The sequence below is a fragment of the Bombina bombina genome, chromosome 11 (genome assembly GCF_027579735.1).
Source record: "Bombina bombina isolate aBomBom1 chromosome 11, aBomBom1.pri, whole genome shotgun sequence".
Classification (NCBI taxonomy): domain Eukaryota; kingdom Metazoa; phylum Chordata; class Amphibia; order Anura; family Bombinatoridae; genus Bombina; species Bombina bombina.
This window is the reverse complement of record NC_069509.1, coordinates 18,312,704-18,331,122: the sequence shown is the minus strand read 5'-3', so window position 1 is coordinate 18,331,122 and position 18,419 is coordinate 18,312,704. Positions and strand designations below refer to the sequence as shown.

The 18,419-nt window shown below is 37.1% G+C and overlaps 1 protein-coding gene across 1 annotated transcript in view; it reads right to left on the bottom strand.

Annotated features, from left to right (window-relative positions):
* Positions 1–18,419, bottom strand: part of LOC128642224 (uncharacterized) — a 103,230-nt gene that overhangs the window by 43,257 nt on the left and 41,554 nt on the right. The window contains exon 11 of the mRNA XM_053694923.1: positions 1,237–1,708. Within this exon, the coding sequence (XP_053550898.1) occupies positions 1,237–1,708 (472 nt within the window). The remainder of the gene's footprint in view (positions 1–1,236; positions 1,709–18,419) is intronic.

Here is an 18,419-nt window from a genome sequence, read left to right as displayed (position 1 = left end):
TGAGTCTTCAGTGTGAGAGAGTGAGGAGTGAGACAAGTTTGTCTGCAGTGTGTAAGAGAGTGAGCAGGAGACAAGTGTGTCTTCAGTGTGAGAGAGTGAGCAGGAGACAAGTGTGTCTTCAGTGTGAGAGAGTGAGGAGTGAGACAAGTGAGTCTTCAGTGTGAGAGAGTGAGCAGGAGACAAGTGTGTCTTCAGTGAGAGAGAGTGAGGAGTGAGACAAGTGTGTCTTCAGTGAGAGAGAGTGAGGAGTGAGACAAGTTTGTCTGCAGTGTGTAAGAGAGTGAGGAGTGAGACAAGTGTGTCTTCAGTGTTTGAGAGAGTGAGCAGGAGACAAGTGTGTCTTCAGTGTGAGAGAGTGAGGAGCGAGACAAGTTTGTCTTCAGTGTGAGAGAGTGAGCAGGAGACAAGTGTGTCTTCAGTGTGAGAGAGTGAGGAGTGAGACAAGTAAGTCTTCAGTGTGTGAGAGAGTGAGCAGGAGACAAGTGTGTCTTCAGTGTGAGAGAGTGAGCAGGAGACAAGTGTGTCTTCAGTGTGAGAGAGTGAGGAGCGAGACAAGTTTGTCTGCAGTGTGTAAGAGAGTGAGCAGTTAGAGGAGGTTGAGTGTCTGCAGTGCGTAAGAGATGGAGGACTCAGTGAGAGAGCAGTGTGAAGAGGGTTTCAGTAGACAGGAGTCTAAGATAGCAAATTAGGTCAGTAAAAAGAAGTTGAAGTGAATATGTACTTAGGAGAGAAACACAAGACATCAAAATATACAAAGAAAATAAAAAAAATATAGAAGCAGGAGCCTCGTGGGCTATATAGTTAGTGGCAAATGATGATGAGGAACCCAGAACTACAGCAAATCCAAAATCAGGATTCAATTATCCATCATAAATATGTCAGACATTGTTTCTATTGGTAAAATTACAGCTGATAAGTTGACAAAGAGACTTTCAGCTAAGGCAGCAAAAAAAAAAATCTGTTTAACTCTTCCTTTCCCAGGTAAAAGCTAGAAATATTGACATTTGTATGCCATTCAAGAACCACACTGCTAAAATGTGAAACGATCAGGTGCAAATATCTTAATATGTACTCAGCTCAAAAAAAGCTGTTAAAAAAGGGCAAAAATATGTTTTCAAAAGATTAGGGTTGTTTACAATAGATTGTTTATGGTTTAGAAGGTCATATGAGGCTTCAAATGTCCTTTGCATTTAGTAATGACATCTGGGTACAGAAACAAAATATTAAACAACTTACCAAGTTTACAGGTTTTATATATATTATTCTTCAATATTTGATTGATTGATTTGTCCAAACCAATGATGTTATTGCCTCCATATTTGTGTGCATGGTACAAAATGGCAAAGCTGCACTCAAATGATTGTAGATCATGCTGGATAATATTAGACATGTCAAAATAGGTGACTTCCACCACCTCATCGGCAAAGTGTTGTGCTTGAAGCTCATTAAGTAACCACTGACAGTATATCTGCTTATGGTTTGAGAAGATGATGACTTTATGATTCAGAGATTTCAAAGATGAAGAACGCACACTATGAGAGGTCATTGGCACATGAGATGTTAGCGGCACATGAGAGGTCATTGGCATATGAGATGTTAGCGGCACATGAGAGGTCATTGGCATATGAGATGTTAGCGGCACATGACATATTTCTTCATCTGCTGCTTTATCTTCAGACAGAGGTTCTGATTCACAAAAATGAGGGACCTTAAAAGAAAAAATGCACTATTTTAAATAAATGATATATCCATTGTTTTACAACTTCTCATATGTTTTATGTATATATTGATTTTCTGCTCGGTAGTAGATCTTTTCTCTATCTCTTTCTGTCTGTTTATACATGCAAGTATATATACATAAAGATCTAGGTGTCCCTGCACTAATATGCAAAAAAATATGATATAAACAGAGCCAGTCTGAACTGAACAATAGCTAAAGTAATAAACAGGAAAAGATGCATATACAATGTGCTGATTTAATAAACAAATAACAAGCATAAATTATGCATTATTTTCAAAAGATGCAACATAAAAAAACAACAAGAAAACAAAAATTACTGGGCATCCCCAGTTACGAAACATAAATAAACGTCAGTCTGTGACTAAGACTCGAGCCAAAACCTTTAAATATAATATCCAGTTAAAGACAACATGTGCCTTTAAGATGAAAAGTGAGACAGGCTTAAATGCAGGAATAGCAGGCTTTGTATGCAAGCGGTTCAAAGAGTGCAAAGCTTAAGAGCATTTTAAACAAAGCAGTTCATGCAAAGGGATATAACTTGTTAAGAGTGTAGTTTTAGTGTAGATACCAGTGTCCACAGCATAATAATAATGGATGGTGTATGTAAGCAGATACCGGAACTTAAGGACAACAGTCCACCAGTTTGATATGCAGCAGCTCCAGGTAATGAAGGAACGAACAGCGCTCAATGAGCGATCTCACCTAATCTTCAGGGGATAAACGTATAGACGATCCAATCCGTTATGTCATCCAGACCACTCAAGGTATAAATTAATGATACAGTGCAATCCTTCATATCCAAGTCAATCCATACGTGAAAAGACAATTTCAAAGGAACCCGTTTGCCTCGGCTCAGTTTAGCGCCTGACGTCACCACTCACAGGCAATGTGCATTTCGGGCTCCACCCTTACACTTGGTCTGTCAGACCAGGACTCCACGCTTTTATTTAACCCCTTAATGACAACTGAAGTACCAGGTACGTCATGCATTAACAAGCAGTTAATGACAATGGACGTACCTGGTACGTCAGTTGTCTAACAGAGTGCTGGAAGTGATTGCGATGGCTTCCAGCAGCTCTGAGGGTATTGCAGTGATGCCTCGATATGGAGGCATCCTGCAATACCCCTTTACAAGACTCCGATGCAGAGAGAGCCACTCTGTGGCCCTCTCTGCACCGGTAGTGATGGTGCCGATGGTGCCTTTGTCCGGTGGGAGGAGGGAGCGTGCGGGGTATTGTGGGGGGGCTGCTACACTACAGAAATAATTAAACATATTAATAAAATTAAAATAGTTTGGTTTGTGGGGCCAAACTGGGTACTGGCAGACAGCTGCCAGTACCCAAGATGGCGGTAATTAGGTAGGGGAGAGGGTTAGAGAGCTGGAGGGGGGGGATCAGGGAGGTTGGTGCTAAGGCAGGGGTCCATCACAACTAAAATATTTTATAATTTTTATTTAAAAAAAAAAAAAACTCTTTTATTTAGTACTGGCAGACTTTCTGCCAGTACTTAAGATGACGGTAACAATTGTGGGGTGGGGGAGGGAAGAGAGCTGTTTGGGAGGGATCAGGGGGTGGGATGTGTCAGGTGGGAGGCTGATCTCTAAAATTAACCCTGCAAGCTCCCTACAAGCTACCTAATTTAACCCCTTCACTGCTGGGCATAATTCACGTGTGGTGCGCAGCAGCATTTAGCGGCCTTCTAATTACCAAAAAGCAACGCCAAAGCCATATAAATCTGCTATTTCTGAACAAAGGGGATCCCAGAGAAGCTTTTACAACAATTTCTGCCATAATTGCACAAGCTGTTTGTAAATAATTTCAGTGAGAAACCTAAAATTGTGAAAAATGTAAAGTTTTTTTTTTTATTTGCTCGCATTTGGCAGTGAAATGGTGGCATAAAATATACCAAAATGGGCCTAGATCAATACTTGGGGTTGTCTACTACACTACACTAAAGCTAAAATTAACCCTACAAGCTCCCTACAAGCTCCCTAATTAACCCCTTCACTCCTGGGCATAAAACATGTGTGGTGCGCAGCGGCATTTAGCGGCCTTCTAATTACCAAAAAGCAACCACAAAGCCATATAAGTCTGTTATTTCTGAAAAAGGGGATCCCAGAGAAGCATTTACAACCATTTGTGCCATAATTGCAGAAGCTGTTTGTAAATAATTTCAGTGGGAAACCTAAAGTTTGTGACAAAATTTGTGAAAAAGTGAACTTTTTTTTTTATCGCATTTGGCGGTGAAATGGTGGCATGAAATATACCAAAATGGGCCTAGATCAATACTTTGGGATGTCTTCTAAAACAAAATATATACATGTCAAGGGATATTCAGATATTCCTGACAGATATCAGGGTTCCAAAGTAACTAGCGCTAATTTGGAAAAAAAGTGGTTTTGAAATAGCAAAGTGCTACTTGTATTTATTGCCCTATAACTTGCAAAAAAAGCAAAGAACATGTAAACATTGGGTATTTCTAAACTCAGGACAAAATTTATAAGTTATTTAGCATGAGTGTTTTTTGGTGATTGTAGATGTGTAACAGATTTTGGGGGTCAAAGTTAGAAAAAGTGTGTTTTTTTCCATTTGTTCCTCATATTTTATCATTTTTTTTTTAGTAAATTATAAGATATGATGAAAATAATGGTATCTTTAGAACATCCATTTAATGACGAGAAAAACGGTATATAATATGTGTGGGTACAGTAAATGAGTAAGAGGAAAATTACAGCTAAACGCAAACACTGCAGAAATGTAAAAATAGCCATTGTCATTAAGGGTAAGAAAATTGAAAAATGGTCCGGTCATTAAGGGGTTAAGGCAAATCCCATGAGTGCCGGAGTGCCATCTAGTGGTAGGCACTCACATAGAGATTGAAAGGTGATTGCTTAAAACAATACAATCGGGTCAATGCTTTGCAGTGTGTCCTCAATACATTGTATCGAACAATATGAACAAAAGCAAAAACCATTTGTTGGAATTAAAGTACATCATATGCAGACATACAAACATAATTTATGTTCAAGTTACCAAAGATAACAAAAATATGAAAAATAAAAAACAAAAATTTTTATCAATAAAAAAATTATGAACAATAAAACACAAAAAGGTGTGAAAAATACCTAAAGTATATATTCATAGATTACAACTCTCCTAAATTTACAGAGTCCTTGTTTTTAGACTCCAATGGGCCAAAGTAACCTATGTCACTGTGTAAAAAAAACTACACTAATCTGTCTTTTATTAAAACTAAATATCTCACAGCTAATCTCCAATACTATCTCTAATTACAAAAGGGAAAGAGTATGTATCGAATATTCTATACTAGATGAACCACAGTCCTTATATGAAATTACCCCATGTAATCTCCCTATTAAGACCATAGGGGATCATTGAATCCAATTTTTGAATCCATTGTGCTTCTATTTCAAAAAGCAATTCCTGCTTGTTACCTCCTCTTCTCAAGGGACCTTCTCCATCAACCACCTGAAATTTTAGTTGACTCTTATTATGCCCAAACAGTGTGAAATGATGCGCAACTGGAGCGGACGGATCTAGTTTACCTATCGCTGTTTTATGTTGTCTTATCCTATCTTTTACACATTTAGTTGTTTTGCCTGCATAGGCTAGACCACATGGAAATTTTATTTATTTAAAGGACCAGTCAACACATTAGATTTGCATAATCAACAAATGCAAGATAACAAGACAATGAAATAGCACTTAGTCTGAACTTCATATGAGTAGTAGATTTTTTTATAACAAATTTCAAAGTTATGTATATTTCCACTCCACTTGTACCATGTGACAGCAATCAGCCAATCACAAATGCATATACGTATAGTCTGTGAATTCTTGCACATGCTCAGTAGGATCTGGTGACTAAAAAAGTGTAAATATAAAAGACTGTGCACATTTTTTTTAATGGAAGTAAATCGGAAAGTTGTTTAAAATTACATGCTGTATCTAAATCATGAAAATTTAATTTAACCTGAGTGTCCCTTTAACAACATATTGTGATTCACAAGTGAAGTGACCTTTAATTGGTAAATGCTTTCCAGATCTGGGGTGAGTGACAGTATTACCTGACTGTATTGAATTGCACTGAGCACAATTATTGCATGCAAAAGTCCCATTGGGTAATTCTGAGCTATCAAGATTATTGCTATCTCTGCTTGAACCCATATCGGCCTTAACCAGAATGTCCCTTAGATTACGATTTCTCTTATATGAGAAAAGGGGAAAGTTTCTAAATGTAGAGGCTAAAGCTCTGTCTTCTGCTAACAGTGTCCAATGTCTCTTGAAGATTTTTTGTAATGGTTTTATATGGTATCCATATGGTACAACAAACAGAATTCTATTTTCTATAGACTGTTGTTTGGGCCTTTTTTGGACAAGTTGCTCACGAGTGATCTGATCCACTCTTGCTTTATGAGTTTCTAATAGTGCAGTTGGATATCCCAGGCTCTCAAATCTACTGAAAAAGTAATCAAATTGTTGATCCAATTTTGACTTATCATTAATAATTTTTTTTGCCCTCAGCAATTGGCTGAAAGGGAGGCTCTTGAGAGTCTGAGGGGGATGAAAACTGGTGAACTCTAGAAGATTATTTTTGTCTGTCTCCTTTCTAAAGACATCTGTTGTCAACGAACTGGCCACTCTAGAGACAGTGATGCCAAGGAAATTTTTTGACTATTATAATCATATTCCATGGTAAACTGATAATTCACATCAAATTTATTAAGTTCTTCAAAGAACATGAGCAGGGAATCAAGGTCCCCTGTCCAGATCATAAAGACATCATCAATATATCTCTTCCAAAATTTGCAATATTTTTTGAAGTTACCATGTGTTTATATAAATGTTTGTTCAAAATCGTATACAAAGAGGGTAGCGTAAGTGAGGGCCATATTCACCCCATTGCGGTATCCTTTGTTTGAAGATAGAATGAATCAAAGAGGAAATAATTCCTTTTTAGCACTATCTCAAGGAGATCCATAATGAACATCCTCTACCTAGGGGAATAGAGATGCATAGCATTAAGCTGATCACCAATACATTTGTAAATTTTCAATGTTACATAGAAAGTCAGAAGTGTCTTCTAAGTATGAGGGGACCGTCTCCAATATGGGTCATAACAGTTTGTCCAAGAAAATAGAAAGAGGTTGAAAGATTGAATTAGTGCTGGCCACTATCAGCCTACCAGGCGGATTGTTAAGATTTTTTTGTACCTTTGGTGAATAGGCATGAGGCTTATGTTGACACTATGAGCGAATTCCATACTCAGGTTCAAACACTTAAACCCAAAAGTACAGCTCATGCTCCATTAATCAATAATACAGATGAAGCTTTCATTACATTAATTAAAATAGATTTTGATAAATTAAAAAAGAGACGTGTAGGATTGGGAAAACCTAATCTCAACATGGCTGAAAGGAAGGCTCTTGATTCTCTTAAATACAGAACTGACCTTGTCATCAAACCTGCTGACAAGGGCGGAGCTCTGGTTGTCATGGACAAATCACTTTACATAAGTGAAATATACAATCAAATGGGGGTTGTAGGTAATTATTCAAAATTGACATTTAACCCTACAGTAAAATTTTAGACCTATATACAATCAGTCATTGATGCAGACTTGGAAAACTGCATTATCACTAAAAAACAAGCCAACTTTTTGATACAAAAGGATCCGGTAATACCGGTTGTTTATTGTTTACCAAAGGTACACAAAAATCTTAACAATCCACCCGGTAGGCAGATAGTGGCCAGCACTAATTCATTCTTTCAACCTCTTTCTATTTTCTTGGACAAATTGTTACGACCCATATTGGAGACGGTCCCTTCATACTTAGAAGACACTTCTGACTTTCTACGTAACATTGAAAATTTACACATTAGTGATAATTCAATTTTAGTAACTCTAGACATCAAAAGTCTGTATACATCTAAACCCCAGAAGGCAGGTCTTAAATGTATTGGTGATCAGCTTAATGCCATGCAGCTCTATTCCCCTAAGGAGAGGATGTTCATTATGGATCTCCTAGAGATAATGCTGACAAGGAATTATTTCCTCTTTGAGGATTCATTCTATCTTCAAACAAAGGGTACCACAATGGGGGCGAATATGCCCCCCACTTACACTACCCTCTTTGTACACGATTTTGAACAAACATTTCTATACACACTTGGTAACATCAAAAAATATTGCAAATTTTGGAAGAGATATATTGATGTCTTTATGATCTGGACAGAGGACCTTGATTCCCTGCTCATGTTCTTTGAAGAACTTAATAAATTTGATGTGAATCTTCAGTTTACCATAGAATATGATTATAATAGTCAACATTTCCTTTACACCACTGTCTCTAGAGTGGCCAATTCATTGCCAACAGATGTCTTATGAAAGGAGACAGACAGAAATGATCTTCTAGAGTTCACCAGTTTTCATCCCCCTCAGACTCTCAAGAGCCTCCCTTTCAGCCAATTGCTGAGGGCAAACAGAATTATTAATGATAAGTCAAGATTGGATCAACAATTTGATGACTTTTAAAGTAGATTTGAGAGCCGGGAATTTCCACCCACACTATTATCAGATCCCTCGTGAGCAACTTGTCCAAAAAAGGCCAAAACAACAGACTATAGAAAATAGAATTCAGTTTTTTGGACCGTATGAATACCATATAAAACCATTACAAAAAATCGAAGAGACATTGGACACTGTAAGCAGAAGACAGAACTTTAGCCTCTAAATTTAGAAACTTTCCCCTTTTTGCATATAAGAGAAATCTTAACCGAAGGGACAATCTGGTTAAGGTCGATATGGGGTCAGAGATAGCAATAACCTTGATAGCGCAGAGATACCCAATGGAACTTTTGCATGCAATAATTGTGCTCAGTGCAATTCGATACAGTCAGGTAAATACTGTCACTCACCCGAGATCTGGAAAGCGTTTACCAATTAAAGGTCAGTTCACTTGTGAATCACAATTTGTTGTTTATGTAATTAAATGTCCATGTGGTCTAGCCTATGTGGGCGAAACAACTAAATGCATAAAAGATAGGATAAGACAACATAAAACAGCGATAGGTAAACTAGATCCGTCCGCTCCAGTTGCGCATCATTTCACACTGTTTGGGCATAATAAGAGTCAACTAAAATCTCAGTTGGTTGATAGAGTAGGGCCCTTGAGAAGAGGGGATAACAGACAGAAACTGTTTTTAAAAAAAGAAGCACAATGGATTCAAAAATTGGATTCAATGATGCCCTTTGGTCTAAATAGGGAGATTATATGGGGTACTTTCCTATAAGGACTGTGGTTCATCTAGTATAGAATATTCAATACATACTCTTTCCCTTTTGTAATTAGAGATAGTATTGGAGATTAGCTGTGAGATATTTAGTTTTAATAAAAGAACGATTAGTGTAGTTTCGTTGACACAGTGAAATTGGTTACTTTGGCCCACTGGAGTCTAAAAACAAGGACTCTGTAAATTTAGGAGAGTTGTAATCTATGGATATATACTTTAGGTATTTTTCACACCTTTTTGTGTTTTATTGTTCATAATTTTTTTATTGTTAAATTTTTATTTTATTTTTTTTCATATTTTTATCTTTGGTAACTTGAACAATTATGTTTGTATGTCTGCATATGATGTACTTTAATTCCAGCTAATGGTTTTTGCTTTTGTTCATATTGTTCGATACAATGTATTGAGGACACACTGCAAAGCAATGAACCGACTGTATCATTTTAACAATCAACTTTGAATCTCTATGTGAGTGCCTACCACTAGATGGCACTACGGCACTCATGGGATTTGCCTTAAATATAAGCGTGGAGTCCTGGTCTAACAGGTCAAGTTGAAGGGCGGAGCCCGAAATGCACGTTTCCTGTGAGTGGTGACGTCAGACGCTAAACTAAGCCGATGCAAGCGGGTTTCTTTTCAAATTGTCTTTGCACTTATGGATTGACTTGGATATAAAGTATTGCACTGTATCATTCATTGATACTTCGAGTGGTCTGGATGACATAACGGATTGGATTGTCTATACGTTTATCCCCTGAAGATTGGGTGAGATCGCTGATTGAGCGCTGTTCGTTCCTTCATTACCTGGAGCTGCTGCATATCAAACTGGCGAACTGTTGTCCTTAAGTTCCGGTATCTGCTTACATACACCATCCATTATTATTATGCTGTGGACACTGGTATCTACACTAACACTACTCTCTTAACAAGTTATATCCTTTTGCATGAACTGCTTTGTTTAAAATGCTCTTAAGCTTTGCACTCTTTGAACCGCTTGCATACAAAGCCTGCTATTCCTGCATTTAAGCCTGTCTCACTTTTCATCTTAAAGGCACATGTTGTCTTTAACTGGACATTATATTTAAAGGTTCTGGCTCAAGTCTTAGTCACGGACTGACGTTTATTTATGTTTCGTAACTGGGGACGCCCAGTAATTTTTGTTTTCTTGTGGTTTTTTTATGTTGTATCCTTTGAAAATAATGCATCATGTATGTTTGTTATTTGTTTATTAAATCTGCACTTTGTATATGCATCTTTTCCTGTTTATTACATTAGCTAGTGTTCAGTTTAGCACAATAGGACTGGCTCTGTTTATATCGTATTTTTTGCATATTAGTACGGGGACACCTAGATCTTTTTGTATTATTTTGGGGTGTTTATAACTGGAGTACACCTTTGTCCCAAGCATTATCTTAAATTACTTAATTCAACATCTCACTTTGTTTACTTTTTAGTGCTCATCCTGATATTTGTATACATATATATGTATATATATATATATATATATATATATATATATATATATATATTTATATATAAGTGGATTGGAACCCTTTGCAGTCAAGTTGCTGAGAACATGAAAAACCATATTTATGCAATATTCATATTTTATGTAGTTTTTACTGTAAATATTTAAATTTCCGAAGTTCTTCACATACAGGAATATGTTGTAAGTATTTTTAAATATATATTCATATATATATATATATATATATATATATATATATATATATATATAAAATACAGACAGTTAGCGCTAGTTAAGTTACCTGCATCTCCCAACAGAGACTCAAAAACTGTTGCCTCCCAATCAGCTGCCCTAGGCAAGTGCCTTGTTTGCGTAGGCCAAAATAAGCCACTGACCTTTACATATAAATAATAATGTGTGTATATATATATATATATATATATATATATATATACACATACACACACATACAAACAGTTGACAATAATATTGACACCCCTGCATCTCTGGTGTGCACCATTCCAGAAAATTGCGGCAATTACAAATGTTTAGGCATTCTTATGTTTATTTCTTTTGTTTGTATTGTTATGACACAAACAAGTGGTGAAAAAAAGCCAAATCTGACACATTCCACGCAGAATTAAAAAAATGTACTGGACAACATTATTGGCATATTCTCAAAATTATAAGAATTAATTGCATTCCAAATTTGTGATGCTCATGTAATTTTGTAATTAAACTCACCTGTATCAATTAGCAGGTGCTGACAATATAGAAATCACACCGGCAACCAGTGTCTCTGTGTGGCACACTGAGCATGGAGAAGAGAAAGAACAACAAAGAATTGTCTGAGGATTTGAGAACAAAAATTGTGGAACAGCATGGACAATCTCAAGGTTACAAGTCCATCTCCAGAGATTTTAATGTTCTTGTGTTCACTGTGCACAACAATGTCAAGAAGTTTACAGCCCATGGCACTGTAGTTGATCTCCCTGGACATGGACGAAAGAGAAAAATTGATCAAAGACTGCAACAAAGGATTGTTCAAATGGTTGATAAAGAACCTTGATCAACTTCCAGACAGATTCAAGCTGATCTTCAGGCACAGAGTACAAATGTGTAGGCTTGCACTATACGTTGACATCTGATTGAAAAGGGACCCTATGGTAGGAGACCCAGGAGGACCCCACTGCTGACACAGAAACATAAAAAAGCCAGATTTGAGTGTGCCAAAACTTACATGAGGAAGCTAAAATCCTTTTGGGAGAATGTTCTGTGGACAGACAAAAAAAAAATTACAGCTTTTTGGTAAAGCCCATCATTCTACTGTTTTCAGAAAAAGAAATGTCTTTTAAAGAAAAGAATATAGTCCCTACAGACAAACATGGTGGAGGTTCATTTATGTTTTGGGGTTACTTTGCTTCTCCAGACACTGGATGTCTTGACTGTGTGCATGGGATCATGAAATCTGAACACTACCAAAGAATTCTATGATGCAATGTAGGGCCCAGTGTCAGAAAGTTGGGTTTTCGTCAGAGTTCATGGGTCTTACAGTAGGAGAACGACACAAAGCAAATGTCAAAAAGCACACAGAAATGTTTTAAGACAATGTGCTGAAGAGTACTTAACTGGCCAGCAATGAGTCCAGATCTCAATCCCATAGAGCACATGTAGAGAGATCTCAAAACAGCAGTTGGGAAAAGGAACCCTTCCAATCTAAAAGACCTGGAGCAGTTGGCGAAAGAAGAGTGGTCCAAAATTAGAGTAGAGAGGTGTAAGAAACTTATTGATGGTTATAGGAAGTGATTGATTTCAGTTATTTCTTCCAAGGGGTGTGCTACCAAATATTAAATATTAAATTGAGGGTGCCAATAATTTTGTCCATTCCATTTTTGGAGTTTTGCGTAGAATGTGTCAGATTTGGCTTTTTTTCTCTCCACTTTTGTGTCGTACCAATACAAACAAAATATATACGCCTACACATTTGTAATTACAACAATTTTCTGGGTGAAGTGGTGCATTATCTGACACAAATGCAGGGTCCCAATATTTGTACAATAATCCAACAGGTATATATTTAAATATCTATTTATGAATAAGAATTGAACATATTTTGCTACATGCAGAAAATTGACTGATAACATCTGTAATATTATCTTCTTATGTTGCGCTTTTAAATAACCACAACTGCGTTTGAGCGACTTAGTTAGAATATTGGAGAATGCAATTTTGCATTTGCAACTTCTCAAAGTCTATTTATTACCGCAATTTTATGAATGTGAGAGAGTAAATTTTTTACTTTCAACTCATTGGGGGAGATTTAATAAGCAGCGGATGCTGCCATCTCCTAGCATAGTTTACGGCGATCCGGAAACTGAAGTTAAGAAGCAGAGGTCGTAAGACCCCTGCTCCTTAACTTGTCCGCCACCTTTTAGGTGGTGGACTTGTAATCATCCCGATCAGATACGATTGGGATCATTGACACCCCCTGCCACAAATGTGCAGAGGGTGGTATTGCACAAGTATTTCTTGTTAAATGCTTGTGCAATGTTAAATGCCGACGGCGTATGCTGTTGGCATTTAGCGATGCAGGGAGGACATGATCTAATATAGAGAATCATGTCCGCCCGGGGTTTAATAAATAGACCCCATGAAGCTCTTAGCGCAAAACCAATACTTATATTGGTTTAAATGTTTGAACATGAGTGAAAATTACTGCTCCACTGCTAATCTGGGCCAAGGTGGGGTGAGAGTGATAACTGCCGCTAACATATAAAATGTGCCAATAGTTGTGTGAAGTCATTTGTGCAATAATAATACCAGAAGTGGGAGCAGGTTGTAAGAGCTGAGTTTTACAAAATGATAAGTAATATCATACAAAGCTTAACAGGACATTAAAGTCAAAATTAAACTTAAATTGATTGGATACAGGATGACAATTTGAACAACTTTCCAATTTGCTTCTATTATCCAATTTGTTTAGTTCTCTTGGTATCCATTTGTAAAGAGTAATCCTAGAAGAGGTCAGGAAATGATCAGGCTATCATTTTAATGGTAGTCTTATTTGAACAGTGAGAGACAGAATAACAACAACAAATATCCAGAAAAAAAAGTTATAAATTATCTTGCATTTTAATGAGTGAACTAAGTATTTGATCCGCTATCAATCAGCAAGATTTCTGGCTCCCAGGTGTCTTTTATACAGGTAACGAGCTAAGATTAGGAGTACTCTCTTAAAGGGAGTGCTCCTAATCTCAGCTTGTTACCTGTATAAAAGACACCTGTCCACAGAAACAATCAATCAATCAATCAGATTCCAAACTCTCCACAATGACAAAGACCAAAGAGCTGTCCAAGGATGTCAGGGACAAGATTTTAGACCTACACAAGGCTAGAATGGGCTACAAGACCATCGCCAAGCAGCTTGTTGAGAAGGTGACAACAGTTTGTGCGATTATTAGCAAATGGAAGAAACACAAAATAACTGTCAATCTCCCTCGGTCTGGGGCTCCATGCAAGATCTCACCTAATGGTGTTTCAATGATCATGAGAATGGTGAGGAATCAGCCCAGAACTACATGGGAGGATCTTGTCAATTATCTAAAGGCAGCTGGGACCATAGTCACCAAGAAAACAATTGGTAACACACTACGCCGTGAAGGACTGAGATCCTGCAGCGCCTGCAAGGTCCCCCTGCTCAAGAAAGCACATGTACAGGTCCGTCTGAAGTTTTCCAATTAACATCTGAATGATTCAGAGGAGAACTGGGTGAAAGTGTTGTGGTCAAATCAACTCAACTCATCTTGTTTGGAGGAGGAAGAATGCTGCCTATGACCCCCAGAACACCATCCCTACTGTCAAACATGGAGGTGGAAACATTGTGCTTTGGGGGTGTTTTTCTGCTAAGGGGACAGGACAACTTGACCACATCAAAGGGACGATGGACGTGGCCATGTACCATCAAATCTTGGGTGAGAACCTCTTTCCCTCAGCCAGGGCATTGAAAATGGGTCGTGGATGGGCATTACAGCATGAAAATGACCCAAAACACACGGCCAAGGCAACAAAGGAGTAGCTCAAGAAAAAGCACATTAAGGTTCTGGAGTGGCCTAGCCAGTCTCCGGACCTTAATCCCGTAGAAAATCTGTGGAGGGAGCTGAAGCCTCGAGTTGCCAAATGTCAGCATCAAAACCTTAATGACTTGGAGAGGATCTGCAAAGAGGAGTGGGACAAAATCTCTCCTGAGATGTGTCCAAACCTCGTGGCCAACTACAAGAAATGTCTGACCTCTGTGATTGCCAACAGCGGTTTTGCCACCAAGTACTAAGTCATGTTTTCATTTCACTCATTAAAATGCAGTCTCTCACTGTTCAAATAAACCTACCATTAAAATTAAAGACTGATCATTTATTTGTCAGTGGGCAAACATACAAAATCAGCAGGGGATCAAATATTTTTTTTCCCTCACTGTAGGTCTACTAGTGAGGGACATACATTATGATATAGGTCTACTTGTGAAGTACATACATTATGATATAAGTCTACTAGTGAGAAACATACATTATATTACAAGTCTAATAGTAAGAGACATACATTATGATATAGGTCTACTAGTGAGGGACATACATTATGATATAGGACTACTAGTGAGGGATACATATTATGATATATGTCTACTAGTGAGGGACATACATTATGATATAAGTCTACTAGTGAGGGCATACATTATGACATAGGTCTACTAATGAGAGACATACATTATGACATAGGTCTACTAGTGAGAAACATACATTATAATACAAGTCTCCTAGTGTGGGACATACATTATTATATAGGTCTACTAGTGAGAGACATACATTATGTTAAAGGTCTAATAGTGAGAGACATACATTATGATATAGGTCTTTTAGTGAGGGACATACATTATTATATAGGTTTATTAGCGAGAGATATACATTATGATATATGTCTGCTAGTAAGAGACATACATTATGAATTAGGTCTACTACTGAGAAACATACATTATGATACAAGTCTCCTAGAGAGGGACATACATTATGATATAGGTTTACTAGTGAGGGACATACATTATGATATAGGTCTACTAGTGAGGGACATACATTATGATACAAGTCTCCTAGCGAGAGACATACATTATGATATAGGTTTACTAGTGAGGGACATACATTATGATATAGGTCTACTAGTAAGGGACATACATTATGATAAAAGTCTCCTAGTGAGAGACATAAATTATGACAAATGTCTGCTAAGCGGGGGACATACATTATAACATAGCTCTACTAGTAAGGAACATATGTTATGATATAGGTCTACTAGTGACAGACATACATTATGATTCAAGTCTCCCAGTAAGAGACATACATTATGATATAGATCTACTAGTGAGAGACATACATTATGATATAGGTCTACTAGTTAGAGACATACATTATGAGATAGGTCTACTAGTGAGAGACATATATTATGATACAAGTCTATTAGTGAGAGACATACATTATGACATAGGTCTACTAATGAGAGACATACATTATGATACAAGTCTCCTAGTGAGAGACATACTTTATGATACAGGTCTACTAGTAAGAAACATACATTATGGCATAGGTCTACAAGTGAGAGACATACATTATGATACAGGTCTACTAGTGAGAGACATACATTATGACATAGGTCTACTAGTGAGAGACATACATTATGATACAAGTCTCCTAGTGAGGGAAATACATTATGCCATAGGTCTACTAGTGAGAGACACGCATTATAATACAAGTCTCCTAGTGAGGGACACACATTATGACATAGGTCTACTAGTGAGAGACATTCATTATGACATAGGTCTACTAGTGAGAGATATATATTATGATACAGGTCTACTAGTGAGAGACATTCATTATGATACAAGTCTCCTAGTGAGGGACATACATTATGACAAAGGTCTACTAGTGAGAAACATACATTATGATACAAATCTCCTAGTGAGGGACATACATTATAATATAGGTCTACTAGTGAGAGACATACATTATGTTACAGGTCTACTAGTGAGAGACATTCATTATGACATAGGTCTACTAGTGAGAGATATACATTATGATACAGGTCTACTAGTGAGAGACATGCATTATGATACAAGTCTCCTAGTGAGGGACATACATTATGACAAAGGTCTACTAGTGAGAAACATACATTATGATACAAGTCTCATAGTGAGGGACATACATTATAATATAGGTCTACTAGTGAGAGACATACATTATGTTACAGGTCTACTAATGAGAGACATTCATTATGACATAGGTCAACTAGTGAGGGGCATACATTATGACATATGTCTACTAGTGAGCGACATACTTTATGATACAAATCTCCTAGTGAGGGACATACATTATAATATAGGTCTACTAGTGAGAGACATACATTATGTTACAGGTCTACTAGTGAGAGACATTCATTATGACATAGGTTTACTAGTGAGAGATATACATTATGATACAGGTCTACTAGTGAGAGACATGCATTATGATACAAGTCTCCTAGTGAGGGACATACACTATGACATAAGTCAACTAGTGAGGGGCATACATTATGACATATGTCTACTAGTGAGAGACATACTTTATGATACAAATCTCCTAGTGAGGGACATACATTATAATATAGGTCTACTAGTGAGAGACATACATTATGTTACAGGTCTACTAGTGAGAGACATTCATTATGACATAGGTCTACTAGTGAGAGATATACATTATGATACAGGTCTACTAGTGAGAGACATGCATTATGATACAAGTCTCCTAGTGAGGGACATACATTATGACAAAGGTCTACTAGTGAGAAACATACATTATGATACAAGGCTCATAGTGAGGGACATACATTATGACATAGGTCTACTAGTGAGAGACATTCATTATGACATAGGTCTACTAGTGAGAAACATACATTATGATACAAGTCTCATAGTGAGGGACATACATTATGACATAGGTCTACTAGTGAGAGACATTCATTATGACATAGGTCTACTAGTGAGAGACATATATTATGACATAGGTCTACTAGTGAGAGAAAAACATTATGACATAGGTCTACTAGTGAGGGACACACATTATGAAATAGGTCTACTAGTGAGAGACATACATTATGATACAAGTCTCCTAGTGAGAGACATACATTATGATACAGGTCTACTAGTAAGGGACATACATTATGGCATAGGTCTATTAGTGAGAGACATACATTATGATACAGGTCTTCTAGTGAGACACACATTATGACATAGGTCTATTAGTGAGAGATATACATTATGATACAAATCTCCTAGTAAAGGAAAATATATTATGACATAGGTCTACTAGTGAGAGACATACATTATGATACAGGTCTACTAGTGAGTGACATACATTATGATATAGGTTTACTAGTGAGGGACCTACATTATGATATAGGTCTACTAGTGAGAGACATACATTATGGTACAAGTCTACTATTGAGGGACATACATTATGATATAGGTCTACTAGTAAGGGACATACATTATGATACAAGCCTCCTAGTAAGAGACATATATAATGAGATAGTTCTACTAAGGGGGAATATACATTATAACATAGGTCTACTAGTGAGGGACATACATTAAGATACAAGTCTCCCAGTAAGAGACAAACATTATGATATAGGTCTACCAGTGAGAAACATACATTATGATATAGGTCTACTAGTGAGGGACATACATTATGATATAGGTCTACTAGTGAGGGACATACATTATGATATAGGTTTACTAGTGAGGGACATACATTATGATATAGGTCTACTAGTGAGGGACATACATTATGATATAGGTCTACTTAGGTCTACTGTTGAGGGA